Source organism: Rhinolophus sinicus, chromosome 17, assembly GCF_057876585.1.
Source record: "Rhinolophus sinicus isolate RSI-liver-muscle chromosome 17, RSI-T2T, whole genome shotgun sequence".
NCBI lineage: Eukaryota > Metazoa > Chordata > Mammalia > Chiroptera > Rhinolophidae > Rhinolophus > Rhinolophus sinicus.
The window spans coordinates 186,962,081-186,986,635 of NC_142517.1; the positions used below are offsets into that span (position 1 = coordinate 186,962,081).

The following is a 24,555-nucleotide window of genomic DNA, read 5'->3' on the forward strand; positions in this document are numbered from 1 at the left end:
CATCTTAGAGCTAGATTCCCTATTAAGGAGACCCTGTCACAACCCTTTTGGAATTAGGAGGGGACCTTAGTCTGCAGATATGACGGGCAAGCTTGTGGTTCTTCCACCTGTCACTCCCATGTTTCTTGTCCTTTAATCTAGCTGAGCACAGTTTGGGGTACATAGTAAACATTCAATAAATGTTGGAACCAAAGAAACCAAATTGACTGACAGGTTCCATTTTTTTTATCATGTGTTTGGACTTGTGAAAATATTCTATTTGGTTTCTCTAGGACAAAGTCATATCTTAAAAACGCAAAAATGACCATCCTAATAAGCATTGCAGAAAATACAGTTGTTTAATAAAAGATTTTTGCTGAGCTGTTTAAAGTCTCATATGAATAGGATGGGGTGGGGGGAGAGGAACTGTACTTTCTGCTTCTTTTAAAACTTCATCATGCAGGGAACATGACGTGTCAGAATAAGAGTGCCCCTCACTTGTTGGCTGGATGGAGAGGTTAAGTATAAAGTGTGTTTATCCTTGTCTCAGATACGGACATGTTTCCATACCTAACATAGATTATCCAGGAAGTATGAATTTCAGCAGTACTTCTAGAACTCTTCATAAATCCAAAGTGGTTTCAAAGAAGATTCTGTGTGACCGTGGCCTTGAGACCTCTGGCATTTATGGCTGAGAAAACAAAGGAAATAAAGTCCCCTATGTTGTGTAGATGTCCATGTTTCCCATGCATCGGCACATTTTTCTGTGAATAAGCTTGTAGAGACAAAGATCAAGGACATGTCCTGGAGAGCACTGGCCAGGTGTGAAATTCCAGGTGACAAAATGGAAGGAAAAGAAGAGCTTGAAGGGAAAGCACAGGAAATGTAGCCAGTTTCCTTTTATTCTCTGTATTCTTCCTGTTTCCTCCACCAGGAAGTTTATGTAGATGTACAGTACCTCGAACAGTCAGCATGAGAGGGGTTATCCTCATTCTTTTCCATATGGTGGCAACCACCACCATGTGAAAAGCCAGTCATTTATTTTTGCAGATATCACCCGAGACAGTTCCTAGGATTAAAAAGTTCTGTATTCCAGGTGATTGTAATATAGGAAGCATATACTTTCCACAGTGTTACGTATAAATAGCGGAAACATATAAACTGAGGGAATCATAAACAATAAATAAGGCTATTTCTTGCTACATACAAATGTCATAGCGATAAGTATAAAGAATAAGAATAAAGTGCATCAATAACTTATGAACTTTATCCAACCAGCAGAGCCACCTCAAGTTCAGGTTCCTACAGCTGTTTCTTCAGTGTTAGTCTGGCCGACAACCTGGGGTATCTTTTAATGCCTTCACTGCCTAATGACACCATTTGTAGGGGCACTGTCTGGGTTTGCTAGAAGGGAACCGTGCATTATCAGAGCAGATAGTTAGCACTCTGTCATTTGTTTCCCTCACCCTCTCTTTGGGGTTAATTTCCCAATGAAAGCTAAAGATGTTTACTAAGCATTTCTGAGAAATTTGTCCACATTATGAGAATACAAATTACAGGAACTCAGTACATTAGCAATGGAGGAAGTTTAATGGGCCTGGGAAAGGTATAAATTTAGGGAAAATGTAAACTGCAGTAATAAGAGAGGCTTTGCTGAATGGTAATTCTCTTGAAATGGTAGTGCCTAGTAGCAGTGGGAAAATACTGGAGAATCTTGCTATTTGATATTGTACAAAAACGCAACCAATAGGTAGGAATTGAAAATGTCATGATTTTAGAATATGAAATATACACAGGTGCAAATGAGTAAAAACCATTTGATATGAGAAATTCAGTATGTTCTGGAGCATGTGGGATATGGAAACCTTTTCTGTGGTCATCAAACCTATGCAAAGAGCCAGTTAACCTCCCAGAGATTTCTGGAATTAGAATATTCTGAGACCACACCTGACTTTCATAGGCTTCCCAGACTTCATTGTCTTGACATGCTTTAATGAGCATCAGCATGCCCGTTACCCTATGACATTTAGCAAACTATGGGTACAAGGTCATGTACAATATTCATATTCATGTACAATATCCACAAGGCATAGCATTATGTGATTCTGCAAATCATGAAGCACTCAACGTGTTGTATGTGTGTATGGAGGGTGACAAAACATGAAGAAGGGCAGCCGGATAGCTCAGTCGGTTGGAGCGTGGGCTCTGAGCGGCAAGGTTGCCGGTACAATTCCCATGTGGGCCAATGGTCTGCACCCTCCACAACTAGATTGAAGACAACCAGCTGCTACTGAGCTTCCAGAGGGGCAGCCAGATAGCTCGGTTGGTTGGAGTGCTAGCTCTCAGCTGCAGGGTTGCCAGTTTGATTCCCACATGGGATGGTGGGCTGCTCCCCCTGCAACTAGGATTGAAAATGGCGACTGCACTTGAAGGTGGGCTGCGCCCTGCACGGCTAGATTGAAGGACAACAACTTGGGGCTGATGGGCCCTGGAAAAGTGCACTATTCCCCCCCAAAAAAAATGAAGAAAAAGTCTATGTAAAAGATTCAATTAACAGCATTAAAAATTTTGCATGTCAGTATTATAGAATATAAAATTTACAGAAAATATATCTATTTATTACGAGAGAAGTGATAAATTATCCCATCAATCTAGTCCCCTTACCACATCAGGTCTCATTTAGGCTGACAAGAAAAATGCACAGGGCAGAAGGAGATCATCTAGAACATGTTATAGACACCCAGGCCAGGAATGAGAAAATGGTGAAAAATATTAATACAGTTAAAATCGTTTTGTTCAAAAGATGAAACATTGATCACAAAAATTGCAACTCTGCATTGGTTGGTCAGGATAATAATAATAGTAATAATAATAAAGCAGCTGTGATTGTTCTTGGACAGGTATATTGCAGCTTTGAAATGGCATTCATAAGGAAAAGCTGAAGAAACTGGCCTGTTCACTGGAACAAAGGATAATTGTAGTGACCTAATTGCAGTTTCTATTATAAAAGCAGAAATGATAGCAGGACAAATTATCTTCACTGTGAAAAAAGAAAGCTTTACAGCAGGTAGTTTGTAATCTTTTTTAATGATACTACTTTTTTTATACCATACATCTCCCCTGAAAAACGTTTTCTGACCTCAACTACGATCACCACTCCAGGTAGCAAATCTCTTCTTCTACTATCTATTCATCTCTGTCTGTGTTGTTTGGGCTCACACAGTAGCAACAAAGAGAATTCCAGTGGCTACATTTTCCTAACACTAGTCAAGTCAATCAGAACTATACTGTTGACACATTCTGCGTGAGACAAATCAATCAAGAAGTAGTATGCAAAAGTAACAACATTTTATAAAGTTTTTAAGGGTAAAGTACAAAGTATGAAATACTAATCAATAATTTTAAGTGAAATCCTAAAAGGCTAATGACACACACACACACAAATATGCAATTTATATCACAGATAAAGTGCTAATATCACAACTACACAAAGGTCTTTGAAAAATGGAGGGAAAAAAGGACAATCTGATAGAAGAATCATCAAACGATATGGCCAGCTCGCAGAAGAGGAAATGAAAATGGCCCTTAAACATATGAAAAGATACTCAGTATCACATAATAAGAGACAGGCTAATTAAAACTTCACTGAAACATCACTCCTCACCTATGTTTATCAAATATCTCAGGGTGCGACAACATATTCTGTTGGTGAAACGGTACAGAAATAGGCATCCTCCTACATTGAAGGTGGTAATGCAAAAGAGAACAATTATGGAAGGAAATTTGTTATAATCTAGGACTATTATATGTGAGTTTCTCTTTGACCCAGCAACCCTATTTCTATGAATTCTTCTGAAAGCTGCATTGGCAAAAATATGGACTGACTTTTGCATAAGATTTGTCATGAAGGCATTATTTGTAATAGTAGAAGATTGGAAATACCCAAATGTCGAATAATATGTGACTCAATGGATAAACAGAAGCATGTCCACACAGTAGACTACTATGAAACTTAAAAAAAAAAAATGAGAAAAATGTCTGTTCATTAAATGGAGTCTTCTTCTGGATAGTGATATGTGAAAAAGCAAAGTATAGGGGAAAATGTACAGTATTCTACCTTTCGTGTGAGAAAGAAGCTATATAAATATATAACCATGTTTGTTTTCATTTGAAAAATAAACAAGTATAGTTATATGACTTAGGATAGTGAAGACTCATGAAAGCAATATACCCATAAGTTGTATTTAGTTGAATTTGGAAATATAAATGTTTTACATACTTAACAAGCAAAATTAAATCCAAAGGCAAAAAGCAATCCCTAAATATTGAAAACAAACCAAAACGAATAACCTAACTAAATCAAATTGGTTGCATAGCAACTCAGGAAAAAGAATTACTTCAAGTGACATTAGAACACAGCATTTTGACTCTACACATATAGTGAGATATATTCTAACAACAACAACAACAATAACAACAAAAATAGAGTTATAAATATCTTACATTTCATTCAATAGTCTGTTAGCAATATTGGTATTATTTTGAAACTATAATGTAATATATAGAATACAAATAATGTCATTGGTATCAAGATTTTTCATTTAAAGATAACAAACAAATGTGAAAGTTTTTAAAAGTAAAGTCAAAATTCTGTTATGTTATATTTGAATCAAAAATATCAGTATAGACTTGTGATTTTTTTCAAAAAAGACATATATCCCAGTCCTGTCCATAGGAAAGGTGTAGACGCAACAACAACACAATGGCAGTGAGCTCTTCTAGAGCCCAGATTGTGTTTTCTAGGTGTAATTTCCATTAAAAAGAAAGAATTCCTTGGAGAAATGGCTGCTTTCAGGATAAGGACACAAGGTACTCAACAGGAAGCTGGGACAGCTTATTTGTCAGATAGCAAGAAAACTATCAGTGACAACTGGGTCAGTCAAAAGAACAAAAGAACAAAGGAATACGTTAGTCCACATTGACTAAATCTTGGACAAGTTGGGCAACAAAAAGTGTAAGGGATGCAATTGATTGAAAATCCTAAATATGTGTTTTTTAAAAACCTAAGTTCACAATGATAGTCACAACTTCCATCTCCCTCAGAAAAGTAGCTAACAACTCATTGGTCACCATTGGAAATATCTCGGGAACTAACTCCTTACTCTGAAAATCAGCAATTAAAACATTAATTGTGTCTTCCCTATACTACGTATAATTCAGGATAACCAAAATACCCAAAATTTTAAGGAAAAGAGTTTTGGGGTTTTTTGGGTTTTGTTTTTTACAGAAGAATCCCAACTAATAAATGTAAAAGAAATAATGACATTTTAAAATTATTGTTTAGCAATCCCTAACGAAATAATTCAGGTGAAAATCATTGATGACAGAAATGATTCAGCGAACAATTGATAGAGGACCTTTGCAATAGACATGTCAGTTTGTTACCTTTGCATCTTTGCATCACTAAAGTAAGATAACCTGAGATTGTATGCCTCTTTTTTTCCCCCTGGTTTTATTTTATTTTATTTTTGATGTGACATAATTTAAAACACATACACTATTTTTACGATATTTGTATGTTTCCTAGGGTTGCTGTAACAAATTACCACAAACTTGGTAGCTTACATCAGAAATGTATTCTCTCCTAGCTCTCTCACAGACCAGAAGTCTGAAATCAGGCTTGTTTCCTTCAAGGCTGTGAGGGAGAATCTATTCCGTATCTGTCTCCTAGTTTCCAGTGGCTGCCAGCAATCCTTGATATTTCTTGGCATTTAGACGTATGTTCCAATTTCTCTCCATTTTCATATCGTCTTCTCTTCTGATTCTTTATATCTTTTCCTCTTTATAAGGAGGACACTTCTATTTGGACAATCCAGCATGATCTCATCTCAAGATCTTTAACTTAATTACATCTACATAAACTCTTTATTCAAATAAGGTCATACCAACAGGCTCCAGGTGGACATATCTTTTGGGCGACCAACATTCAACCCACAGTACTCTTCCCCCACAAAAAAAGTTGAACCTGAGTCTAACTAAGCCTCTGGCTGCACTGATACAGTAGCCACTGGTCACATGGAACTATTTAAATATAAATTAATTAAAATTTAAAATCCTTAACTTAGTCACACTAGCCACATTTCCAGTGTTCAGTAGCCACATGTGGCTACTATTAATGTATCAAACAGCCCATATATAGAACATTTCCATCAGTGCAGAAAGACCTGTTGGGCAGTGCTACTCTAGAATTACCTTCCATAAACAGGAAATATGGGGAGAGAGGAAGAAATTACATCAAATCCAGCATGTGGGACCACCTACAGGACAATCTGCCTGGTTTCTGCAACAATCCAACAGCATAACAGCATGGAAAAATTAAAATGCGAAAGGAAAATGAGGACAGTCCTATATAGGAAATGAGACTGAAAAGACAGACACAAACTTAATGTGTGGGTAGTTTTTGGAGCCTGATCCAAATGAATCCATTGGGAAAGAGAATGTTTTTTAGGCACCTGTGGAAACTTGTTTATAAACTAGGTATTAGTTGACATTAAGGAACATCGTTAATTTTTAAGTGTGATAAATGCATTGTTGGAATATACTAAAATGTTTATGTTTTTTGACATGCCTTCTGAAGTAAATAGTGGATAAATGACTAGGATTTGCTTTCAAAATACTTGGCAAAAAAATTTTAAAAGGAAAAGTAGATGAACAGTGTGGCAATACCTTTACTGAATACGGAACAAGGTGATAGTTATGTGGGGGGTCATTGTACTATTATATCTACTTTAGGGTATCTGAAAGCTTTCATTATGTAAATTTCTTCGTCTGTGGTAAGTAGAGATTTCAACACCTTGTGAGAATTGAGTTATATGACATGGGAAAATACATCACAAACATTTTAAGTGTCTGTTCTTCCTGCTGGATAGATGAAATACTAGTAGTAAAACTGGGCTCTTGTGTATAGTATAAGCTCCCTAATTTGGAGTGTTTGGAGGACAGTCCTAATTATAGGTTTATGGGGGGGGGGTCATACGATTTTTTAAAATTTAGTTTTATTTTTAGCTCTTGGATCCAACTACTGCTTACCACCTCCACTGTTACACCTTCATCAAAGCCACCAGTATCTCTCACCTGGATTCTTGTAATAGCCCCCTAACAGGTCTCCATGGCTCTTTGGTACTCCTATCACATTCTTAATATAGCGGTCAAAGAGATCTCTTCAACATGTAAGTCAAGTCATGTCGCTCCATTGCTTGAAACCTCCCTCTGGCTTCCCACCTCACTGAGGGTAAACGCCAAAATCTTTACCAGGACCTTAGGGCCTTGCATGATCTAAGACCCCATTTCCTCTCTGTCCCTCTGTTTCCTCCCTCCCTCACACTGGCTTCCTTGCTGTTTGGGGCACTTGCCTGCCTCAGGGCCTTTGTACTTGCTGTCTCTTCTGCCTAAAGTACTCTTCCCTAATTATCTGTACAGTTTCACCCTCCTCTTCTTCGAGCCTTTAATGTAATGTTCTCAGTGGTGCCTTTTCTTTCCTCATATTTAAAAGTGTGTCCTTCCCACCCTAGCCCCCAACCCTCCTACCACCTTTCCCAGCTTCATTTTCCACGGTAGCTCTTACTACCATTTAATGCTATTTTTCATTTTATTTCATTATTCTGTTGTCTGTTTCTGCCTCCCCTAAGGAGAATATGAATTCCACAAGAGCAAGGATTTGAAAGCACTGCTGAATCTCCAGCATCAAAAACAAAACTAAAACCTATAGATGCTTAATAAATATTTGTTGAACAATGACTGCAGAAACTTGTAATTGATTTAAAACAAGTTGTCTTGTCTTTAGAGGAAGTGTTTATGGATCAATAAGACTGATATGTATTTATTGAAATCAATATCTGGTTTGTAAATTAGTACTTTGGAAGTGTTTAAATTGCTTGAAAAGGGGTGTGTTTCCTTAAGCAGTTTAAATATTTTTCCTAGCAGTTATACTCATTCTAATAATTTGTTATGGTAATTATTTTTAGATAATGTATTTAAAAGGAAAAGAATTATGTATCAGTAAATTTAGAACTAATGACTCCTATTTGCTAGATTTTATCACATGGATTTTAAAGGTGTATATAGAATAATTGGCTTTTTTTTTCTTTTTTTTTTAAATTTTTTAAATAAAGTATAATTTACATACAGTGAAATAGTCAGGACTTAAATAAGCAGAAAAATATTATCTATTCTATTTTGATGAATGTATATCAAAATACTGAATATTTCTATCACCCAAGAATGTTGCCTCATACCCTTTCTCACTCAGTGGAGACCCACTCCATGAGTAAATGATCTGATTTCTATCACCATGAGATTGTTTTGCCTGATCTAGAATTTCTTATAACTGGAATCATGTTCTAGTTTTGTGTCCAGCTTCGTTCATTAAGTATGATAATTTTGATATCCATCCTCGTTGCTATTTCAGTAGCGATTTTTGTTATTGCTGATTTATATACGGTAATATGGCTATACCATTGTTTGGTTATCCATTCTGCCGATGGGCATCTCAGTTATTTCCATTTCTTGCTATGATGAATAAAGCTGCTAGCAAATATTGTTTAAGGATTTTTGTGGACAAATGTTGTTGTTTCTCTTGTGTAAGTACCTGAGAGGTGAATTGTTGGGTCATGGCTTTGGTGCATGTCTAGTTTTATAAGGAACTCCCAGACCTTATACCATTTTATACTTCCAGCAGCAGTGTTTGAAAGTTCTGGATGGTCCACGTGCTTTCCAACATTTGGTATTATCATTCTTTTTCATTTTGGTAAGGGTATCTCACTGTGGTTTTAATTTGCATTTCCCTGATGACTTATAATGTGAGCACATTTCCTTTGCGTATTGGGCATTTCTAGATCTTCCTTTGTATAGTGTCTGCTTAAATCTTTTGCCCAGTTCTACTTGGGCTATTTTTGTCTTTATTATTGAGTTGCAAATTTATTTTTTTATACAAACACTTTGTTAGAGATGTGTGTTGCAAATGTTTTCTTTCATTTGCTTTTCATTTTCTTGACGCTTTTTAATGAGAAGGTTTTAATTGGGGTGAATTTTTTCTTTTTGGTTTTTCTTTTGTTAATGGTTCTTTTCTTTCATGTTTCATGCTTCTTGTGTTCTAAGAAATATTTGCCTACTCCAAGGTTGCGAAGATATTTTCCTTTATTTTATTCAAGTAGCATTGTTGTAGCCTATATGTTCAGGCCTATCTTCCATCTTGAATTGATTTTTGTTATAGTATACTGTAGGGACCACGTTTCTATTTCTCTTACGGATTTCTCTTATTGATTTTACCACTTGTTGAAGAAATTTTCCTGCACCACTTGTTGAAGACATTTTCCCTTCTTACTTGAATTGTTTTGGCACATTTGTTGTAAATCACTTCACCAAATGTGTGGGTATATCACTAGACTGTCTTCTTTTCCATTCATCTACGTATTTGTCTAAACTTTGGCTTGATTACTGAGGCTCTATAGTAAGTCTTGAAGAAAGTAGTGTAAGTTTTCCAACTTTATTCTTATTTTTCAAAAGTGTTTTGGCTTTTTTTTTTCTCTTTGACTTTCTAAATAAATTTTAAAATCACATTGTTAATTTTTGGAAAATAAACCTACTAGAAGTTTAATTGGGATGACAATTTAGATGAATTGACATCTTAACAATGATGCCTTTTTTGATCCATGAATAAGGTATAATTCTCCATTTATTTAGATCTTATTTAATTTCTCTGAGCAGTATTTTATTGCTTTTAGTGTAGATGACTTAGATGTCTTTTGTTAAATGTATCCTTAAGTTTGCAATATTCTTTAATCCCATTTTAAATGGTATGGTTTTCTTGATTTTATTGTCTAATGGTTCACTACTAGTATGTAGTGAAGTACAATTGACATTTTTATTTTAAACTTCTATCCTTCAACATTAACAATAAAATCTATAATTCAAGAAAACTTCCCAGAGAGAAAAAATATACTTAGAAGTACATATTGAAAGAGTTATCAGCCCATAATAACTTTTCTAGTAAGATTATTGGACTTTAAAGAAAAGAATTTGACCAGATAAGCAGAAAGAACAAGTTATTTATAAGTAATTTATAAGAGAAATAAAATTATTTGCCAACTTTTCAATGAGCCCCACTTTGTCATAAGAAAATGGAGTCACATATGTAAAATACACAAGGAGAAAAGGTGAGCTGTTGTGAATTAAAACTGACGGACAGATATATGATGGAAATGCACTTTGAGGAAGATTATTCTAGCAACCTTTTAAGGTATAGATTAAAGTAGAATGTCACATCATAAGGTATATAAATATCAAATCACTATGTTATACACCTGAAACGAATACAATATATTGTATGTCAGCTATACTTTATTAAAATATTAGTTAACTAGTTAATTAATTAAAAAGTGAGATGTGATGACATACCAAAATATCTCAGGAAAATCTAGGCCAGCATAGTCTAATAGAACTTTCTGCAATGATGGATTTAGTCTTGATCGACATTGCCCAATGCATTCATCACTGGCTCATGTGGTGACTGAGCACTTGAAATGTGCTCAGTTTGTGAAACCAAAAAACTGAGTTTTAAATTTTTAAATTAATTTCAATTTAAATGTATGTAGCACTATATGGTTAATGACCACCATATTGGACAATGGAGAGATAGGCAATATAAAGCCTGAACAGCAGACTGTAGAGAAAGAAATGGAATTAAAAGAGGATATCCAAGAGATGTAATGGGAAAAAAAAAAAGAAAGAAAGAAACAATGTTTTCATAGGGGAAAAGTGAACAAGGAGATTTAAAGAATTCAAAGGCATTGTGCTTGGGAAAATGGGGAAACTGGTGGTACCATCCAATAAAAAGTGTATCTTCCCTGGGGCTATTTTAGAAAATAGGTATTTTAACATAGATGGACCTAGAGGATATTATGCTAAGTGAAATAAGTCAGACTGAGAAAGACAAATACCATATGCTCTCACTTATATGTAGAATCTAAAGAACAGAATAAACAAACAAAACAAAAATATCTAGACTCATAGATACAGATAAACAAACTGATGGTTGCTAGATGGGAGAGGATTGAGGGGCTGGTTGAGAAAAGTGAAGGGATTAGGAAGTTGGTAGTCACAGAACAGTCATGGGGATGTAAAATACAGTGTGGGGAATATAGGCAATAATGTAAAAACTATGTATGGTGACAGATGGCTACTAGATTTCTCAGGGGGATCATGGCATGAATTATATAAATGCCTAAAAAAATAGAAAAAAAAATTAAAAATAGATATTTTAACAGGTTGAGTTCCCAGTGGTAAGGAGACCTCCAAGTGGAAATGACTATAAACATTTAGAATTCTCACACTGAATTGGGGCAGAAGGAGGTCAGAGAGAAAAAACAACAACCTTTTTTTGTTTGTTTGTTTTTGTTGTTTTGACATTTCACTCTTGAAAGAGTTTCTTCTGCCTCCATACACCCCTTTTCAGAGGTTGCTTTGTCCTCCCCCTCACAGCGAGACCCTAATATATGGCATAATAATGATGGTTCAGAGAAATTACTATTTCACCTACTGAGTGATTAATATGAAATTAATTACTGAAACACTCAGTGGTGTGGAGAGGATCAAGGAGAAATAAGGTTTTGTTTTAGGAAGAAAAAAATACAAAACAAATACTGCTTTGCATACATGGGGTACTTTTCATCCAAGAATCTCTACATACTCAGCAAGCTTAAGTAATGAGAAAACCTCAAAGAAAGGGAAGTGATGAAATAAAGAACACAGATACTAGTGTTCTATTTCTGTGATTTGTAAAAACCAAGCTTGATGTTTTCCTCTTTTCATTAATGCACAAGTATAGCCCCGTGTGGCAGCCATTAGATGTTCATCTTTCTGCTGAATGATTTTTCTTGAAGGCCTCCCACTTAAGAGGGATAGTAACCATACCCTAACTTTATTGATGTCCTGTGCTCTATTTGCAATGGAAATCCATCACTACCATCACAGTGCTGCAAGCATCCTCTGATACCCAGTCTGCTGTCCCCATAAAGATTATTTTGTTGCAGTGGAGCAGATTACTTCTTTATCAAAAACTATTCAAAATAAACATCCATGAATCTAGGACTAACATGCATTGAAAAGGGGATAGGCAGGGCCTCTTAATGGGTACCCTACAGTGTAATCTTCTTTCATCTTCATTCAAAATCCCTTGAAGATTCAAGTTCCCCTTTGCAAAAATATAAATTATTCTAATGACTTATATGTGGTGTAGCGTACATGATTTGACCTATTCAAAAGAGACATGCAATAATGTATCCTGGCATTTATTTTCATCTGTTGCGACTTGAGGATTGATGCTGGGTTTTTGTTTTATACCTTCTTCATCTTTGTTATTTTTTCTCCTCCCTCCTCTGCACTTAAAAAAAAAAAAAAAAAAAAAAAAGCCTTTCTGCCAAAAGAGAAAATACCTTGAAAGATCATCATGGCTCTTAAGATTTTTACAGAGTTTGATGTTCTGTAAAATAAAACTAGCTGCCTTGTGCAAAAACAGCTGTTTTTGTTTGAAGAGACGAAGATACTGAGAGAGTTCAGTTTTGTTTTTTCCCCCACTCATCTAGGCCTTCAATATATGTCTCTAGGCATATACAGATCTTTCCTTTCTAGTCCACAGCCCTCTCGTATTCTCTTAGCCCAGGACTTCAGATTTGTCCCCATCCTTTCTTAAGAGTCTTTCTTTCACCATCAAGCCAACATTGCCTTCCTTCTCTCATCCTGTACACAATGCACCTTGTTTGCCTGGTGATGTAAGGTTACATTCTTTCCTCATTAGTGCTGAACACCTGAGCACCATCAGATCACAATTGTCCAATAAGATACCACAGTGACCTTTCCATTTTAACACGTAACTGGGAATTTAGGAGAGCTGATCTAACACTTTCCAGATTAAATGTCAAATTCTTAAAATTCAGATGAATTTGGAATCCACCTAAGTATATTTTTCTGCTCCCATTCCCAGTAGTCTACACAGTACACTGATTAGCAGTAACATTTTGTAATATCACTTAAGGCTTTAGCAGCATGGAGTTCTGCCAGTAATGGTGTTTAATTCACTTATGTGTGCCAATTCATCTCTGTCAGGAGCCTATTAATTTCTTCACAATTTTATTCTGTCCCTGGTCCCTATATAATGAGACACAATGATCCTCATTTATGTAACCAAAAAACTTAGAGTCTCTTATAAATTACAACTGATCCCACTGCTTTTAGTGACAAGAAAGCCTCTGCATTTCTTTTTCAAATTTAAATTAATTTGTGCAAGCTCTTTTCTTTGGAAGAAAACACTGAACTCTAGAGCACCATATAGTAAAATCAAAGATGAAATATGAGATTCTGATGGGCTCTTTAACATGCATCCCTGTTCCAAGGCAGCCTTCCATAATATCACACCAAAGATACACTGTGCCCACAAGCACGTCTCACTTATAGGGAGGGAATGGTGATGAAAATCAGCATCTGAGTCTGCAATCAGCCCCGTCATCAGTGGGCAAGATGTTAAAATACCTATTGCATTGCTATAAAAGCAAAGAGCCTGTAAAACTCATCCAATTTACCCGTTAAATGGATTGTTTATTGTAAATTGTATTTCAGTAAAGTTGGTTTTTTTAAGTGAAAAAAAAGGAAAAAAAGTAAAGACCCTATAATAAATAAAGGCCAGAGATATAAAATTAATCCCGTGGACTATGCTGTTGGCATTTCAGCATGGTGTGATCTTGGGTATACTCACAGGAAAGTAACAACTAAGTGACTAATTAGGAACAATTAACATAGATTCAGGAGAGTAAGTATATCATTGTATTAGCATGTAAACTCACATATATCTCTGTCATTCTACATTTTTCAGGATTGGAGCAAAACATCAGGAACTAAGGGAAAAGCAGTTAAGAGGTCTTGTTGATTATGCTACTGGTACAATTGGATCACTGCATGATATGGACGATGATGAAATGGACCCCAATTACGCCAGAGTGAACCACTTCCGGGAACCATGTGCATCAGCAAATGTCTATAGGTCTCCATCTCCCCCTCGGGCTGGACCACTGGGTTTTCCTCGAGATGGCCGTCCACTCTCTCCAGAGAGAGACCTCTTAGAGGGTCTGTATGCCAAGGTCAACAAGCCATACCATCCACCAGTGCCAGTTGACAGGTAATATAACTTATTGAAAAATGAATGTCGTTTTAATTCAGTACTTTCAAATCATCTCTACTGCTGAAGCAGATAAAAATATATCCTTCAATCTGTTAAAATGGAAATGACGCAGTACCCTTGACAAGTTTTATGCTTTGACCTACCTGTAAGGTATTAGCTATCAAAAATAAAATAATAGCCAGTTATAAGGTGGCATGAATGAGTAGTAGAAGTGGAGTTCATGGTACAACAGGGAGCAATTTTTGAAGGAATGTCGTGAAAGAGAACTAATGGTGAAAACTTTGAAGGGATATTGTCCTTTCTCCTAAAAGCCCTACTGCGAAAGTCTTATTTAAGAAGATGGCGTGACGTTTGGAGGTGAGGAGTCAGAGGATAGAATGATGATTTCTAAGTAGGCATAACTGAAGTGGAATTACAGATAGCTGCAGAGGTACAGAGGACTTCGAAAAGTAAGAGTGGGATTTTATACTCAAGGAAAATGTGATCTTGTACAGATATTCATGGATAATCTGTGGTAGAAAAGGAGATAATCTTCACAACAGGAGTTTGATGAAGTAGAGAAAGATAAGAGGTGACAAAGCCAAGGAACTTTAGGTGTTGCAGCTAAGGAAAAAGATGACAGGACCATCTGTCAGTGCAACTGAAATAGGTAGGAACAAGATGATTCCAACCCCACACCCTGCCAAAGGTGAAATGCCTCACCTCTTGAAAGGCTGATACAAGAGAGTGTTAGTCAATATACATTGTTAGGTGACCCTTGGAATTACACAGGCAAGGAATGAGTGACTGACCTTGGTTTAATCTGGTTATAGCTTGAAGTCTGGAGGGAGAAGGTAAGGGAAGAAGGGTGGCCGGCACAAAGAGCTCTCATTCTAGATGGAAAAAAGACTTGTTTTCCAGATTCCTTTTGGTCCTGACAACCACCAAGTTCCTATTAGTAACCAGCTTTTGTGTGATAGCATGATATATTGCATATGTTTACCGTTTACATTTCCCCAGCTGGGTGATATTATGCACTTTCAATTAGGTTGGGGAAAGGAAGGGAAATCATGGCATTTTTATGCAGACTGTAAAGTGTAGCTTCACAAGACTGATTACCTTTCAGAGCCTTTCCAATAACCAAGAGGGAAGGAAGGAGCAATTTTTAATCCTTACTGTCAAGCTTCCAGGTTGATAGTATTAAAGAAAGATGGTCAAGTTTTTCTTTGGGATAAAATGAAAGTATAAATTTCTATGACTGTGTGAGACAGCCGTAATTACTAAATTCTTAATTCAAACAAGTGATTAAGAGTTGGTCCTTTTCTTCCAAGCCTTTATATAGGGTTGAATTTTTATCACATAAATGATAATACCAAGCATGAGTCTCTTCTGGCTCAGATCCTAGCAAATCTTACTTTCTCTAAACCAGATAGGTCTTCATAGCAATCCCCTCTGCATGTGCCCGCTGTTAGACTCCAGTGTGGAACTGTTTCTAGGAACTTCCAAAGCCAATATTTCTCAATTCTAATTCCAAGAAAATAAATATGAAGCATTCTATTAAAAAAACGTTCACTGGTCAAATACGCCATGGAGGATTCTGGGTTAATCCACACTGAACAGTTTTCCTTACCGTGGTTTTCTTATCCCCAGGCTGCTAATATGCACTGTACATCTCTAAGAGGAACATACAACAATCAGCACTTATCATTGCCCAGATTTTTGTCACCTAATGCTTATTTTCTTTCCAGATCTTATGGTCATTCTTTGGAACACTAGGAGACGCTATCCGGAAGCTAATTTTCACCCATGTAGCTTTAACCAGGAAAGAAATTTCTTAGGATAATCTTAACTAGAGCCACTATGGAATGATATCAGGAAAAAAATATGTAGTTTACAGCCCAGCACAGACAGTTGCATAAGCAATAGTCTTTCCTTTGGCTCTGACCTCTTTGTATTAATAAGTGATCTAAAACTCTTCCAGTGGAGTTTCAGACAGGTGTCATACTTTTGGATAACAGATCAAAGTGTGACTCTTTATTCTCAGAATTATATTTATTTTGCTTTTATCTTTGATCATATTTAAAGATTGCTCTGCTCTTTGTTTTCTAAGTCTTACAGCCAGCAGTTTTTGTCTGGACACATGATGAGCATTCAGTAACGTTATCAATTATCACCATCATGGTTGTTACGATTGCTCTCCTTCATCAGTGAAATTCTGAACTTTCCTGATATGCCTGGGACCAGTGAGTCTAAGATGAGAATTGCTGTCAGAGTGTCCCTAACATATATAACATATATAGCAACGTGTCATAGGACACCATGAGTTCTAAACCTACTACTATATGTACAATTAGATGCATGTCATTTATTTTTGTCATCTGTTCAGTCTCTCTTCCAGTGTATTCTAGTTAAGCTCTAGGGGTGATACAAAGATGATTAAGAGATGGTCTCAGTCCAGAGAAAATCATGTTCTAGTTAGAAGAGGGCCAACTCGTGTGGAAATAGATCATTGCAATATACTGTAAATAGAAGAAAAAGAAGCTTTTCATTTCTAACTCTGCTGTTCAGAAAGGTCTTCAAAAGGAAACAATATTTGAACTGGCTCTGGAAGGATTAGCAAGAACTGACCAGATCCAATAGAAAAATTGTTTTCCTTATGGAGTGATTAGCATGTACCAGGGTGAAGTGGCCTAAAAGAGCATTACATATTAAGGAAGCTCAGAAGCATCTAAAACATAGTGTGGATGGGAAAGAAAGTGATGGGAAATGAGGCTGGAAAGCAGGTTAGAGCCAGACTGTGAATGAATAGGTTCCGTCTTATTTTCACATGTATTGATTTGTAGTAGCTGTCCAGAAACCTGTGTTAAGAAGGGTTCTGACTGCTATATGATCCAGCAACTTCACTTCTGGGTATTTATCTGCAGAACACAAAAATACTAATTTGAAAAGACGTATGCACTCCTATTTTCATTGCAGCATGAAAATGTGACATATTATATAGAGATATGTATATATATAGAATGGCATCCAGTTGGGCTCCCAACATGCTAATAGCAGGTTAAATCATGAGCTTTGCAATGAGGCTGAGCTGGGTCCAGTTCTCCTCCAGATACTACTGCATGACCTTTAGTAAATTAACTTTTCCAAGATGCCATTTCTCATTGTCATGCATATAATTCAACAAATATTTATTGAGTGTCATACTAAGTGCCAGGCCCTGAATTCAGTATGGAGGTCATAAGGAAACAAGGAAGAAGATGGGCATCTTCCCAAGCTTACAGTCCAGTGGAGGCTACGAAATGTAAACACACCATGAGAGCACAGTGTGAGAAGTGCTCCTATGTGGGGAGCACGGCGTCACTGGAGGCACAGAGAGCAGCGTGGAGGTGAGAGGAAACATGGTGAGAGAGCAACTACAAGAAGCTCAATAAAAGGGAAAGCTGAGTGAGAGGAGTAAATGGCAAGAGAGAAAATGGAAGGGTCAGAGAGCTGGGCAAAAGACAGATGGCAGACTCCATCAGGAGTTTGGACTCCATCCTGAGAGGTGGGACTGGGGTGAGGGAGGGAAGGGATCATTGAGGATTTTAATGTGAGACATAAATCCTGGAATTCAACTGGCTGCTAAATGGCCTAGGCAGTCTATCCTCACCTCCTTATCTGCAAAAAGTGGATTATAATAACAGCTTCATATGTTAGGATAGTTAAATACAATTTTACATTTTGCACTTTTTTGGTATCACTGCATAAAACAAACCTCTAGTTTTCCATCTATCTCTATCACAGGAACATATCATATATGTATAGCCCGCAGTGATTTCCTAGTAGAGGCAACTTCTGCCTCTTATCTCCTTGCTTCTCAAGGGTTGGCCCTGAACCTTCAGCCTTTCTAAGAAAAACTGGCTTATAAAGGACTCATCTGTCAATGATGGTAGTTTGAAAAATCCTTACCACTCTGACAGAATCAGAGGACTGGATTCTCACAGTGCCGGTTTTTCCAGGATATGAGCATAACGTGGATTAAGTGCTGTCCCCAAAGCCTGACAACTGCTTAGTGTTTATAATTATGTTAGTCTCCCACTGCAACCCCAGCATTTAAAGGGCTCCCACAGTATACGAACATTAAAGCCTTATGTTTGGATGAGTTTAGAATAGTCCCAAGTAGGGGGAATAGAAGATGTAGCATTTGATGCAGTTGCAGTTGTCATTAGTTCACATGATTACTTGACATTCTTTATTACAGATTGTTTGATCACACCTCATATCCGTAAAACAGTGTTTTTGGGTGTTAACTCCCCAAAATATATGTATTCGATTTCAAGTAATATACACTTACTTACCTTACTAAGATATTACATGCATTATAACACATATACCAAATATAGAAATGAATAACAGAATGAGATTATAAGTAATAGTTCTGATATTTTCTTCCTCCCTTCAAATGAGGTGCACACAGCCCATTTTGGCGGCTATGGGTCTCAACTCCAGGCTCCATGGGGGTAGGAACCTTGCCTGCTTTTGCTAACTGTTATCTCGTCAGCTCCTAGAGCAGTCTGTTTACAATAGTTAATTAATTAATGATTTGATGCAATCTTAGAACCGAATGGGACCTTAGGTGGTGGAGTCTCACATCCCATTATGCAGAGGCATTTTCTCCATAAAATCCTTCACAGGATGTCACTTGACCCATATTAGCATACTTCCAGTGTCAGGAATTCATGAGGTGTCTTTTTTGTCTTCCAAATCACTCTAATTGATATAGAAATGCCCACTTTGTATCCACCCAAATCCTGTCACCATGTACCATTTACCATAGATCCTGGATCGATCTGCCTGGACACAGTAGCTAAACCTCATTAATAGACCTTCAGCTATTTCAATTGGCTGTGGTGACCATCTTCATTAGCAAACATTTATTGAATGTCAGACATGTGCCCGGCTCTGTGCTCAGAGCTGGCCTTACAAGGATGAAGAAAACGTGGATATCACATTAAGAAATGTAATCGTTTCTTCAGTATAAACTCTTCTAGCCATCGTAGTCACTTACATTATAATCCATACCTGTAGCCTTTTTGATAGTCATACTCTGATTACACTCAAGTCTGTTGATTTGTAGAATTTATGGTTGCTCTTTGTTGAACATGTTATGGAGAACTGCACACGGTGTTTCAGATATGGTCATAAAAGCATAGCAATCAGCAGGACTGATTGCTGCTTGGTCTTAACCCTTTAAATTTATTAATGTGGCCTTAACTTTTACACCAGCTGCGGTTATTGGCTTAGATTGCACTTTTTAACTAAAACCTCTATTTTCTTTTTACTTGAGTTGCTATCAAGTCAGATTCTCCAATGCACTGTGCAAAATGCAATCATTTATACAATGATTTTTTTAAATATCAGGTATTCTCTTTATCCAGGTTAAATATTTGCTTATTAGGTTTAGCCCATTGTTGTAGCCAATAAAGATATTTTAAAGTATTCCATTTTTGTCCTCCAATGTATCAGCTATCCTTCCTAGCTTTATACCACCCTTATATTTCATCATTGTGGACTCATCTACGTCATTGATGAGACGTCATTTGATAAGATCCTTGATCAAAGTCAAGTACAATCCCCGCAACTCATCACTCAAGACCTCCATTAATCAACACTCTTTGGGATGTTCAGTTAACTATTAATCCCATCTACTGTTATCTAGTGTGCATTCTTCAGTCATCCATGAACACTATGTCAAATATATTACTGATATTAAGGTACATTATGTTTGCGAGAATCCCAATTTACCAGTCTAGTGACCCCAACAAGAAAGGGAATTACTTGCTCTTGGTCCTAGAGATAACTTTTTCCTCTTCTCAGAATTCATAAACGATGTGTCCACTTAGGCTTATTTATGCAAAATAAGATTTTCTGTGGTCCAGTGTAATTCTAGGCCCTTAATATCTGCTTACTATATACTTACTTATTGACTGATTCACCACAGCTATGAAATTAAAGTGGCAAATGGCACAGCTCCTCAATACCTCAGTTAAGCAGCCTTGATTCCCCAGCAGATAGTCACCAAAATTTTAAGAAACTTTTATTGAGTATCTATTATATTTCATAGGTTATACAAAGAAGTTTGAAAACTATGCTTACCCTCAAGGAACTCAGTCTAAGAGTTAACACTGTCACATAAACAAATAATTATACTATAATGTATTCCATTAGAATATAAACATTTATATATATATTTATATATGTATAGATAAATATATATAAATATATTTTATATACTATATATTATTTATATAGTATAAATATAATACAAATTTATATAATATAAATATATATTATATATAAATATATATGTAAATGTTTATATATACATATTTATATATTTTTTATATAAATATTTATAAAAATCATGACTATGCATTCAATTTGGGAAAAACCTGAGGCTAATTCTTTCTAGAATTTTGGTTCAAGTGTATTAATTTGTCAAAGCCTCAGTTTTCTCACTGCAAAATGGGGACAAAAGTATACCCTATTTCTTACGGATTGCTCATGTATTAAATAAAATTATCTCAATACCTGATTCAATAAATGTTGACTATAAGTATTTAGGAAGGTTATTCCACTAAGTATTGTTGGACTATATTATATATTATTGGGCTATGTAGTAATAAGGTTACTGAACTAAATATAACTATTTAGAAAAGTTATTGATTATATCTAGCTGTTGACCCTTAAAGTCATGGGTGTAGGAACCTGTTAGTTTCCATCTGTTCCATGGATACATGGTTAATGGTTAATTCTTAATTCTAGCCCAAACTCCTGCTGGTATATTTCAATCATCAGAAACAAAATGTAGAAACAGAAGAGAAAGGAAAGGAATAAAAGGCAAGAAAACTAGCTCAGATTCTTTTAGATCAGTCATATAATGTGCCTAAGTGAAGAGCAGAGTTATTATATTCTTATCTACTTTGTCAATTCTTGTTAGAAACCATAACTTATAAGATGTCCCTAAGCTTGTCATCAGAACTAACACTTTCTTCCTGTCATGTCATGTGAATGTCCATTTGGTTTGGAGTTGGGCTCCACAGTGGTTCATAGAATGGACCCGCTGAATTTCTATGGGCCCCAGAAGAGCTGTCAGTAACAACAATGTGTCAAGTCAGATCTTGTTTCACTGTAAACAATGGAACACCCAACTGATATATTTATCTCACGCTTTAAGGAATTTAGATGGCCTCCACTTCATAAAATGGCCTCTTTCCATTTTTCTCCTTTGCTTTCCCCAGTGGTTAGGCCTCTTCCTCATGTTGCATCATGATTCTAAGTGGCTATTGCAGCTCTTGGCTTCATGTCCATTTTCCAAGTACAAAGGGGCAACTGGCCAATGGAATGTGTCAGTCAGGTTTATCCCTTCGAAAAGATTTCCCAGAAGATCTCAACAACTTCCAACTGGCAAACACCATATTTAACTGTCTTTGCCAGTTGTAAGAGTGTACTGAGAAACATTATTTCATCTTTCTAGTACATAAAGACAAGGGAGAAAGGAATTGCAAGTGACTTTTTGAGAGTCACTCTATGGATTCTATGGATTCCACCACAGATTACTTCTAGGTAATTTCTCTCCCTTTTTTTTTTTTTTTAACTTCCCTTTAATAATGCAAAAGTTATAGATTAATGCTACATAGCACTCTGTCCAAATATATTCTTGTTAACTCCCTGTGGGAGGCTATCATTATGTTGAGCCTCTTTTATAGCTGAGACAGAAATATTTTAGTCTGATGAACTTCTAATGTCACTTAAGAAAAACAAGTGGGGGACATACATTCTTAGTTTTCATGACCACTGAAAAGGTATGTTTTGGGAAATCCTAAGTCAAGAGTGATGAAAGATAGAAAAAGTGTTAACAGGAAAGCTTCGTAGTCAGGTGTGAACAGCTGGGTGCGAACATATCTTGTGCTATTGGGCAGTGCAGGATAATCGATATCTCATTTTTTGATTTCAGAGATTTGGCATTTCTTTGAGCGACGGCTTTGTCATGCACAACTCATACCTCTATTGGGGTTTGTCCCCAGTTTCTTTCTCTAGTGATTTTTCCTGTTAGTTTTACTTAGTTTTGTTTTGTTTTTTTCCTTTTTTTAGTTCTGCTCTCACTTCTGACTCACAGGCTGTGTGTAGGAACTTGAACAGTGAATACAATAGATAACTTAGAGATGTGTTTTTTAGTTTCTACAAACAGAACCAAAGTGATCTCATTTCAATTTGGGAATCCCAGTGATAAATGCCATTTCCATAGAGAGTTTGAATTCATCAGTTGAACAAAGCAATCAGATTTTTTTTCCCTTAGAACATATATTACCATCGATTTTAAGTGACTTTTAAACAATAATGAGAAATCTCTTAATGAAAGAATCTCTATGACCAGATAAGTGCTAATAGTAACTGATATACCATTAACTCTACTTTCCTCCATCCCCTCTCTTTAAAACTTGATGTTCTCATTAATTTTTTTTTTTTCATCTTCTGAGAGCCCTACTCTGGGGACTATGCTAGACTTATGTCTGCCTAAGTTGTCAGCTTCCAGGGGTGACAAATGTAGACAACCTTCTCTTTTATTATACATGAGCTAGGGAAGGAGGGTTGGTACTCAGTGACCATCCATTTCCAAGACCTCCACCTGCTGCCATCCTCAGTCACTGGGAATAAGTGAGCATGTGTGAGGAATGCTTGCCAAAGGGTTTCTCTGATTTCTTAAAGCTGTCATTTAAGCATGGACTTGACTGTTTTTCAAACAATTGACCTGATCCTTAGGATATAGTCATCTAACTTATCCCATTTACTAAGATGATGGGAGGGAGGGTACAGATTTTTTTTTAGACATATTAATAACAGAGAGAATAGGACAGAGTATAGGGTTTTCTGCCTCCTGGAGGGATGCAGCTAATATTTTGGAATAGCAATGGCGATATGCTATGATAAGGGTAAGCCAAAGATGTTCTAGGAGCACAAGAGAGGAGAACTGAATGCAGATCTGATGATGGTGGTGGTGGATGGAGTCAGAGCAGGCTCCTTGAGAGAATTTATATTATGGCCTAAAGCACAAGGAGAAATTAATCAAGTGGGAAGAAGAGCGTGCACAAAGGCCCAAAGAGAAGACATGGTGCATTTCAGGAACTGCAGAAGAGGTGGAATGTTGTATGTAAATTAGAGCCCCTGGAGGAAAAAGATGAAGGTCAGCACAGGCCATATTGTTAAACGTCATATAATCAAAGATAAAGCACAAGAGCAACAGGGAACCTTTGAAATGGAGATGTCATGTTGAGATTTATGCTTTAGAGAGATAACAAAAATCCTGTAGAGTAGATATGTATTTCACAAATAAGAAACTGGTGGCTCAGAAATTAAGAAACACGCCTATGGTAACACAGGTAGTAAGTTGGCAGAGCCAGGATTCCAACCCAGATCTCACTTCAAAACCCATGCGTGAGCTTCCAGTTTCTCAGACTGTAGGTTGTAGTGTGTAAGTATAACTTGAATTCAATCTGGTGGAATCAACCAGCATTTTTTTTTTTTAAAAGAAACTAGGGTAGAAAAGATCATTGGATAGATTATAGTAAGTGTAAAAATTATTTCATAGTTTCTTTATGTATGTAAAGTTATATATGTATATAAAATGTACCTGCCCATATTTATACAGGTATGTATGCAGCTGAGTACTGGGTTATAAAGCAAAATGCATTTCTCACTGCAGATTGTAGTAAAAAATGTTGGAAACCAATAAGCATGTGCAAAGACCATGATATTGTTCCTCACCTGCCTGCTATCTCTCCCTTCCTCTCTCCCACATTCATTCATTCATTTATTCATTCATTCTATTAAAAATATTAGATGCCTATTATGTGCAAAGCACCCTACTCAAGGCTATGGAGATACAAATATTGGCTTTGACCTACTTCTGTGTAGTACTTCTAGATTTGTTTTGTTCTACCACGCTTATTCCAGGCCTCTTGTGAACTGTGGTTTCCATTAATCTATTAGGATAAGCCACATACCTTTTCATTACACGATCTTTGCCAATGTTAAAGACAGATTCCAAAGTGCCCTCTTTATAATTTCTATATTTAATGCAGTGTGTAATCAAGAATAGGCCATGGTTGGCTCAGTTGCTTTCCTGTATTTATCTTTTCAAACAATAAATAATCAGTGGAATGAGAAGGAGCAATAAAACATAGTTTTAATGTTAGTCCTCATACATATCCAATGACTTAAAGATGTGTGTTAATATTTGTATGCTGTGCACTACCCCTCCCTGAAGAGCTGACTGAGGATTGATATGAACCCATACAGACGTAGAATTCAATAGCCACTGCTTTGCA

General features: G+C 36.4%; 1 protein-coding gene across 3 annotated transcripts in view; it reads left to right on the forward strand.

Moving 5' to 3' along the window:
- PARD3B (par-3 family cell polarity regulator beta) overlaps positions 1 to 24,555 on the forward strand; it is a 950,721-nt gene that overhangs the window by 784,420 nt on the left and 141,746 nt on the right. For all 3 annotated transcript variants that reach the window (XM_088794694.1, XM_019726886.3, XM_074340795.2), the window contains one exon: positions 13,904 to 14,206. In XM_088794694.1, the coding sequence (XP_088650820.1) occupies positions 13,904 to 14,206 (303 nt within the window). The remainder of the gene's footprint in view (positions 1 to 13,903; positions 14,207 to 24,555) is intronic.